The sequence below is a fragment of the Scyliorhinus torazame genome, chromosome 5 (assembly GCF_047496885.1).
Source record: "Scyliorhinus torazame isolate Kashiwa2021f chromosome 5, sScyTor2.1, whole genome shotgun sequence".
Classification (NCBI taxonomy): Eukaryota; Metazoa; Chordata; class Chondrichthyes; order Carcharhiniformes; family Scyliorhinidae; genus Scyliorhinus; species Scyliorhinus torazame.
In genome coordinates, this window is record NC_092711.1 from 155,290,705 (window position 1) to 155,299,855 (window position 9,151).

The window sequence follows — 9,151 nt, forward strand, 5'->3', positions numbered from 1 at the left end:
GAGGAAAGAAATGGAAAGGGGGTGAAAAGAAAGTGTTTTGAAAATGAAAAATGAAATGAAAATCGCTTATTGTCACAAGTAGACTTCAATGAAGTTACTGTGAAAAGCCCCTAGTCGCCACATTCCGGCGCCTGTTCGGGGAGGCTATTACGGGAATTGAACCGTGCTGCTGGCCTGCTTGAAAAGCCAGCGATTTAGCCCAGTGTGTTAAACCAGACATTTGCTCACAGATGTTGGAGACAGGAGGAAGTTTCAGTCTGTGTGAAGTTCGATCAACAGTCACACAAAGCCCGCGCTTTGATTGGGTAGAGAATAAGAGTCCTTCCGGTGCTCTGGATTTCCCATTGGTCAACACTCATCAGGAAGGTCAGGCGGTGGGCTGGCCCTCGCACATGCGCATCATCTCCTCTCCCTTGGACATGCGCAGTCCCGGGGAGTTCATCGAGTGGCTTTCTCGGTCTAGCCAGCGCCGTCAGCCGGTTGCCTGGAAACCTTGACTCGAGGAGGTGGTGCGGAGGGTGGAGGGTAATATGTGGAGGGGAGTGGGGGGGGTACCCGGTTTCCGCGTGCTGGGCCTGCGGCCTGGAACCCGGTGACGTCACCGCGGAGCAGCGTGATTCCTATTGGCTGATTCAAGCAAGGCACTATTGTGACCTCACAATGCGGAGATTGGACAATGAGTTTCAGGCAAAAACATCTTCATCTGGAACATCTGGGAGCAAATCAATGTCTCCCCCTGTCCATTGCTGTTCTCATTCTGGGGGGATAATGGTGACTTGCAGCAACTGAAGGGAAAGGAAGTGAATCCAGGGAGGGTGCAGACTCTGGAAAGCTTGGCCTAGGTCTCTCCTCTCTTTTAAAGACATTGACATCTTTTGCTCCCTCAGCTTGACACATTTATTTGCCTGGCTAAAAGGATGGTCTCTTTCCTAATGTTCACTTAAAGGGCTGCTTTCCCCAGGAGATGGCTGACATTTAGGGCAACAGTAAATTAACATCGGACAGAGATATATCTAGTCTTGTTATATGGTACAGATTAGATATATTATTTTTAAAAAAAAATTTAGAGTGCCCAATTCCTTTTTCCAATTAAGGGGTGAATTAACGTGGCCAATTAACCTACCCTGCACATCTTTGGGTTGTGGGGGTGAAACCCACGCAAACGGGAGAATGTGCAAACTCCACACGGACAGTGACCCAGAGCCAGGATCGAACCTGGGACCTCGGCACCGTGAGGCAGCAAGGCTAACCCACTGCGCCACTGTGCTGCCTAGATTAGATATATTATTGATGGTTCTCTATAAAATGCATTGATTAATCTTTCCAGTCTTGTAATAATATTTGTCACTTGGTACCAGATAACTTGTGCGTTGCTAAAAAGAGGGACATGCAGTTGAAGCTTTTCATCTTCACTTATCAGGATAGATGCAAGAATACCAAATTTCAAAAGGATCATTGTTTAATGCTTCAGAAAATAGGGTGTGATTGGTTGGTGAGTCAGAATTGATTGGGTGATACTTTGCTATTTGAATGCAGTGACCTTTTGTGTATTGAGAAAAGGTGCAAAATTGTATTCCAGTACACCATATGATTATCAGGTCATTACTTCTTGGACTGGAAGTGGTGAGGATGGACCTGTCGACCAGAATAAACCAGCATCTTCTGGGGAACTGGGAGGCTGTAGATTAGATACAGCAAAGTAAGAATGAAGGAAGAGTGTGTGAGTTTACTTTGGGGTACGAGTGAGGAAAAATGTTCTGCTTCTGTTCTGAATCTCTATTTTGTACTGACCAGTGATGAATTTTGTGAACTCCTTTTACAGGATATTGGAAGACAGAAATCTCAAACCCAACATCACAGGAACATCTGACAGAATCTCTTGATTCATTGGGACTGGAATATTATTGGCCTTGGAAGCTTCAGGATAAGTATCCTGCCTGGTTAAAAATATTATAATCATCAGTGTGACTGGGAAGGGTCTGAGACTCACAGACACTCTTGTGAGACTGTTCCAGTGAACTAATTGTGGAAAGAGCTTTTACCAGTTACACAGCCTGAAAAATCATCGCACCATTCACAGTGGAAAGAAACCGAGTTCTGTGTGGAGGAGACTTCAATAGATTGTTGAACCTAGAGAGACACAAGGACATCTGCGCAATGGAGAAATGCTGGAAATGTGATGACTGTGGGAAGGGATTCAAAGGCACATCACTGTTGGAAATTCATCAGCGCAGTCACACTGGGGAGAGGCCGTTCACCTGCTCTCAGTGTGGGAAGGGATTCACTCAGTCATCCTCCTTGCATACGCACCAGCGAGTTCACACTGGGGAGAGGCCGTTCACCTGCTCTCAGTGTGGGAAGGGATTCACCCGGTTGTCCCATCTGCAGACGCATCAGCGAGTTCACTCTGGGGAGAGGCCATTCACCTGCTCTGTCTGTGGAAAGAGATTCAGTCAGCTGTCCAACATGTTGAGACACCAGTGCAGTCATAACAGTGAGAAAAACTTAAAATGCTCTGACAGTGGAAGTGGGTTTAAAAACTCTGTGGACCTGATATTCCGCCAGCGCATTCACACTGAGGAGAGATTGTTCAGCTGTTCTCACTGTGCAAAGAAGTTTAAAATGTCATCCGACCTGCTGAGACACCAGCGAATTCACACTGGGGAGAGGCCGTTCACCTGCTCTCAGTGTGAGAAAGGATTCACTCAGTTATCCAACCTGCTGGTCCATCAGCGAGTTCACACTGGTGAGAAGCCGTTCACCTGCTCTCAGTGTGGGAAGGGATTCAGTCATTCATCCACACTGCGGACACACCAGCGAGCTCACACTGGGGAGAGGCCGTTCACTTGCTCTCAGTGTGGGAAGAAATTCAGGGAATCATCCACCCTCCAGAAACATCAACAAATTCACACTGGAGAGAAGCCATTTAGCTGCTCTCAGTGTGCGAAGCGATTCACTCGGTTAGACAACCTGCAGTCACACCAACGAGTTCACACGGGGGAGAGGCCATTCACCTGCTCTCAGTGTGGGAAAGGATACAGTGAATCAACCACCCTGCAGAGACACCAGCGAGTTCACGCTGAGGAGAGGCCATTCCTCTGCTCTCAATGTGGGAAGGGATTTTGTGATTCATCGCACCTGCTGAGACACCACCAAGTTCACAAGTGATTCCAGGGGTTGGATTCTGCTGTTATTGTTTCTGCTTCAATCACATCCAGGACAGCATTTTGTTCATTCTAACAGTTGGTCAATGGGGATGGTGGAAGGTTTATGCTGGACTGGCCGGTCTCACGATATTTCCTCTCATGGGCTGACGCTCTTTGAGCCTTGTTGCAAATACCTGGCTTTAAAATTCACAAGGACCACAGAGTGAAAGAGTGTTTGGAAGTTCAAAGGTGTTTTGTTCCCATTTCTGTTTGGAACCTGCAAAGCATGCCTTGTTGCCATGGAGATGGACTATGGTGGTTACGTGGTTTTTTTCATTAACTCATCTGGATGTTTCTCACAGAAGAAAATCATCAGGCTATGTGGTGCAAGTTGTCTGAGGGAGTCTTGGTAACTGATGTGAGACAGGGAATAGCTAACATTTAAGGAATTATTACATATTTATCAAGGGGTCAGTTAGCTCAGTTGGCTGGACGGCTGGTTCATGATTCGGAGCAAAGGAGGACCAAGAAATTATTAAAGACAGAGAAAACAGAATATGAGAGCAAACTGGCGAGAAACATAAAAACCTACATGAAATGCTTCTGTAGGTGTGTGAAAAGATTAGCAAAGACCAATGTGGGTCCATTCCAGACAGAGACAGGAGAGTTTCTAATGGGGAATAAGGAAATGGCAGAGAAACTTAACAATGTGTGTCTGTCTTCACGGAAAAAGATAAGGAAATTGTCCCCAAAACACTAGAGAGCTAAGAGACGAGTGAGCACGTGGGACTGAAAGAATATTATTCATGAAAAAGTAGCACTGGAGAAATTAATGGGATTGAAAGTTAATAAAGCTGATGCTCTACATCCCAGAGTGTTTAAAGAGGTGGCTGTAGATACATTGGTGATCATCTTTCACAATTCTATTGATTCTGGAATGGTTCTTGCAGATTGGAAGATGGTAAATGTAACCCCACTATTTAAGGAGAGAGAGAGAAAACAGGGAACCACAGACCCATTTTTTCTTTAATTTCATTAGCCTGACATCAATAGGAGGAAAAGTGCTATGATCTATTTGAAAGAATGTGATAACATACAAATTAGGAGCAGGAGTAGACCACTCGGCCCCTCGGGCCTACTAGGCCATTCCATAAGTTCACGGATTGTAACCTCAACTCCACATTTCCGACTCCCCCCCCCCCCCCCCCCCCTCTCCACATCCACCCTGCCAATACACCTCAGGATCTTGTGTGTTTCAATCAAGTCACCTCTCACTCTTCTAAACTCCAGCAGATACAAACCTGGCCGGTCTAGCCATTCCTCATAAGACAACCCATTCATTCCAGGTATGAGTCCAGTAAACCTTGTCTGAACTGCAGCCAATACATTCACATCATTCCTTAAATGAGAGCAATACTGTACACAGTGCTCCAGATGTGATCCCACCAATGCTCTGTATAACTGAAGCATATATAACTCCTTACTTTTGTCTTCAATTCTCCTCTGCACATGAGCCTTCATCCACCCCTCTTCATCTCCCCGCCCATTGGCATTTCCTTCTATTCCCTTCTCCCTCATGTAGGTATCTAGCTTCCCCTTCAATGTATTCATGCTGTTCACCTCAACACTGGGTGGCATGGTAGCACAGTGGTTAGCTCTGCTGCTTCACAGCGCCAGGGACCCGGGTTCGATTCCCGGCTTGGGTCACTGTCTGTGCAGAGTCTGCACGTTCTCCCACTGTCTGAGTGGGTTTCCTCTGGGCGCTCCGGTTTCCTCGCACAAGTCCCGAAAGATGTGCTGTTGGGTGAATTGGGCATTCTGACTTCTCCCTCTGTGTACCCGAACAAGTGCCGGAGTGTGGCGACTAGGGGCTTTTCACAGTAACTTCATTGCAGTGTTAATGTAAGCTTACTTGTGACAATAAGGATTATTATTGTTTATTAAAGAGGTTTCTCATGAAATCCCTATTGGATTATTGAACCATTTCATAATCTTAAAGACCTTCCATCAAGTCACCCTTCAGTCTTCTCTTTTCTAGAGAAAAGCAGCCCCAGCCTTTCCCGAGGGTGAAATGCTCTCCGTTCTGGTATTATTGTTGTGAATCTTTGTTGCACCTTCTCCAGTGCCTTTATTTCCCTTTTCGAAATGGAGATCACAAATGTTGACAGTGCTCCCAGTGTAGTCTAACCCTGGTTCTAAACAAGTTGAACATAACCTCCCTGCTTTTCAATTCTATCCCGCTAGAATGGAACCCTATATAGGGGCTCCACACTTTGTGAAAGATGTGAAGTTCTCAGAGAGGGTGCGGAGGAGATTTATGAGAATGTCAGGGATGACGGAGATGGAGAGACTGGAGCAGCTGAAATTTATCTCCTGAGATCACAGAATCTGAAGGGTGGGGATTGGGGCCATTCAGCCCATCAAGTCCATGCCGGCTCTCTGTAGAACAAATCAGCCTGTCCCATTGCCCTGCTTTATCCTCAAGTGCCCATCCACTTTCCTTGTGAAAATACCATAATCTCTGCTTCTGCTGCCCATGTGGGAAGTAGGTTCCAGGCCATTACCACTCGATTTACATGCACACAAGGTTCCTAGAGCACAGGAAGAGTCTATTTGGCCCATGCCAGCTCTTTGTACAACTCCCCATTTAATCTCATCGTCCGACAATTTTGTTTTCTTTTCACGAATGTGTTGAATTCCCTTTAGAAGGGTGCCGTCCAATCAACATCCAGCCCAATTTGTAGACAGTGAATTCCAAATCACAACACCTCACTGTGTTTTACAACAAATAATTGTGGCTATAGTGAGTCTGGAGTTTCACAGAGTATTCAAATTGTGTCAAAGACGTGATTACTATGCAAAGTTAAGGCTCAGTCTTCATCAATGATTTTGATGAGGACACAGAATGTAATATAATATAGTTTGCAGACAATTAGAACAGAATTGCATTTCCAAAGCACTTCTCGTGATCACTGGGCCTCCTAAAGTGTTTTACAGCCAGTAAAATACTTCAGAAGCAAAGTAACTTTTCTAATACAGGAAAATGTAGTTATGTGTAATAAAATTGTGTAATGAAATTTAGTTTTAAGATTAAGTCACTTTCATAGTGGATTCACTGTTTTAAGTAAGAAAGTCAAGGAAGCCCTTTTAACCTCTAACATGTGGCTTCCTGCAGCCATTTCACATTCTGTATCTTTTCTATATTAATTCTATATTGATTTCATTTCAAAAGCCAGTCATGAAACTAATGATTATTTCAGTAATTAACCTTGATTAAGTTTTCAGCAGTACTTTCAGGGCTGGGTTGTGATTGTAAAAAAACAGCAAATCAAGAACACAGCTGTTTCGAGAAACTGCAGAGAGATCAGAAATTGTTTGAAAAAATAAATTAGTTTCTAATTTTGATAAGCTACAGGACATCATATTCTGCCAAGAATAAGTCTCATTGTTCAATCGATCAAGATTAGTGAGAAAGAAAACTCAGCTCCCACAAATTTCTTTTGAACCAGTTTATCTTGTATTAACCAAATGTATTGACTAAAGATTACTGTATTAATTAGCTACCAGTCAGTAATAGATGATTAAATAAGTAGTGATCCTTAATTGAGCTACAATTAATTAATCAATAATGAATCAGTTGTTGCAGTAAAAGACTGAGTTGTATTTGTTATAAAAATGTAAAAGCTTAATTGCTGTATGTAAAGAAATTGCTGTATGAAATGAGGATAAATGTTCTGGCAAGAGAGACCTTCAAACTCTGATTAGCTTCTATATTTGAAACTGTATGAATAAGGGATTGTATAGAATCAGATAAAGGGATAGTATGAAACAGTTCTACTGTATTCCTGTCTGAGATAATGAGAGAAGTGGTGTCAGTAATTAGGATCCAATTAACTTAATCCCGTGACCAAAAGCCCAATGATTATGTTACAACAGGCTCAACTCTGACGTGAGGTAATGGTCACTTGGGGACAAAAGTAGAGGTTCCAAAGGTCTTCCTTGTTGGCCAAGTACTGAAGACTCCCGAAGCCGAGTTCCAAGGAAATTACTGTCAAACAAGGAGCCAGACTCCCGAGGCTGAATTCCACAAGAATTACTGTCAAAGAAGGAGCTAGAGAGGGTTACGCTTCTACAGACTGATCACCCACATGAAGTTGGAAAAGTCAATGTTTTAATGCTGATCAATAAACCTTTTTCATTGAATAAGCTTTTTAAATTTGCCATCCAGAGAATTCTGCATTTGCCTTAATCGGTTAAAGTCTTGTCTGAACCAAAGTGAATTTATTAAATGGTACGTTGGGGGTTCTGAAATCAATTAATTTCCAAATAACAAGATCGGATAACAGAAATCTTCAATTTAAAAACTTGCATTTCTATAGTGCCTTTCACACCCACAGGACGTCCCAAATGCTTTACAGCCAATGAAGTACTTTTGAAATGTAGTCACTGTTGTAATGGCGGAAACGCAGCAGCCAATTTACACACAGCAAGATCCCACACACAGCAATGTGATAATGAGCAGATGATCTGTTTTTAGTGATGTAGATTGAGGGATAAATATTGACCAGGACACCGGGGATAACTCCCCTTGCCCTTCTTCAAAATAGTGGCTATGGGAACTTTTACATCCACCTGAAAGAAGGAGTCAGGGCCTCAGTTTAACATCTTATTTGAAAGAAGGCTGTTCTGACAGTGCAGCATTCCCTCAGTGCTGGGATGAGGAATGTTAAAACTTTTTGTCCACAGGTCCCTGACTGGGTCTCAATCTTCTGAGGTGAGAGAGCTGCCCACTGACCACGGCAGACACTACCGACAATACAAAGATAGTAAGGGAAAGTTACCCTTTAAACCCCAACCCTTTGCCTCCAGTAAATCCAATAATAAAACCCCCAGTATAAATAACATGGATTTGACTGACAAATGTTGAAGTATTGGTTTAGAACCACAAGTTTCAATTTCCCATTTGAGCCTCGGGCACCTTCCTGTTTCTATTGCTCGTGTCAAAATTAAGGTGTTTACTTTGGCAGGAGGAATAGAGAAGCAGTACCATATTTGAGGAGAATGTTTTTCTCTCAGATGGTGTTTAGTCTGTGGAATTCTGTAACCCAGAGAGCATTGGGGGCTGGGTCATTGAATATATTCCCAGTTTTGATTCCCGGCTTGGGTCACTGTCTGTGCGGAGTCTGCACGTTCTCCCCATGTCTGCGTGGGTTTCCTCCGGTTTCCTCCCACAGTCCAAAGATGTACAGGTTAGGTGGATTGGCTATGCTAAATTGCCCTTAGTGTCCAAAAGTTGGGGTGGGGTTACAGGAATAGGGTGGAGGTGTGGGCTTCGGTGGGGTGCTCTTTCCAAGGGCCGGTGCGGACTCGGTGGGCTGAAAGGCCTTCTTCTGCACTGCAAATACTATGATTCTATATTCAGGGAGGAATTAGACAGATTTTTGACAGATTCTGGAGTCGGGGGTTATGGGGGCCAGACAGAAAAGTGGAGTTGAGATCACAACCAGATCATCCATGATCTTGAAAACCGGGGCATAAGGCTCGAAGGACTGAATGGCCTACACCTGCTCCTCTGTTCCTGTCTGCAAATTTCACAGGATGTTCAATTCAAACCTGGTTCAGTTGATCTAAACCTAGAATTTATTCCAGCCCAGTTACAGGGGGCTCCAACATCAGCAGAATTAAAGTCCAAGGGTCAAAATCAATATAGGCGGCAACGTTTTGCAGTGCTTAGCACTGCTGCCTCACGGCGCTGACGATCCAGGTTAGATCCCGGCCCTGGGTCACTGTCCACATGGAGATTGCCCATTCTCCCCATTTTTGCGTGGGTCTCACGCTCACATCCCAAACATATGCAGGTAAGGGGATTGGCCATGCTAAATTGCCCTTAATTGGAAAATAAAATGGGTACTCAAACATTATATTTTTTTAAAATCAATATGATTTGGTCCTACACAGGAGCAACATCTGAATCATTCTCTCAAACTAGAAATCTCTGTTATAGA

At 43.9% G+C, this 9,151-nt stretch overlaps 1 protein-coding gene across 2 annotated transcripts; it reads left to right on the forward strand.

Moving 5' to 3' along the window:
- Positions 1-458: 458 nt before the first annotated feature.
- LOC140420181 (uncharacterized) lies at positions 459-4,340 on the forward strand. Of its 2 annotated transcripts, none has more exons than XM_072504208.1 (2): positions 459-525; positions 1,823-4,340. In XM_072504208.1, exon 2 carries the CDS (start codon positions 2,158-2,160, stop codon positions 3,166-3,168), a length of 1,011 nt encoding a protein of 336 aa, XP_072360309.1. In that variant the 5' UTR covers positions 459-525; positions 1,823-2,157; the 3' UTR covers positions 3,169-4,340. The 2 variants fall into 2 exon arrangements, with proteins under 2 accessions (XP_072360309.1, XP_072360308.1); XM_072504207.1 differs by lacking the exon at positions 459-525 and adding an exon at positions 593-842.
- Positions 4,341-9,151: the final 4,811 nt, after the last annotated feature.

Excerpts from the sequence above, each read along its gene's own strand:
- LOC140420181 (XM_072504208.1), top strand. The coding sequence starts at position 2,158 with ATGGAGAAATGCTGGAAATGTGATGACTGTGGGAAGGGATTCAAAGGC.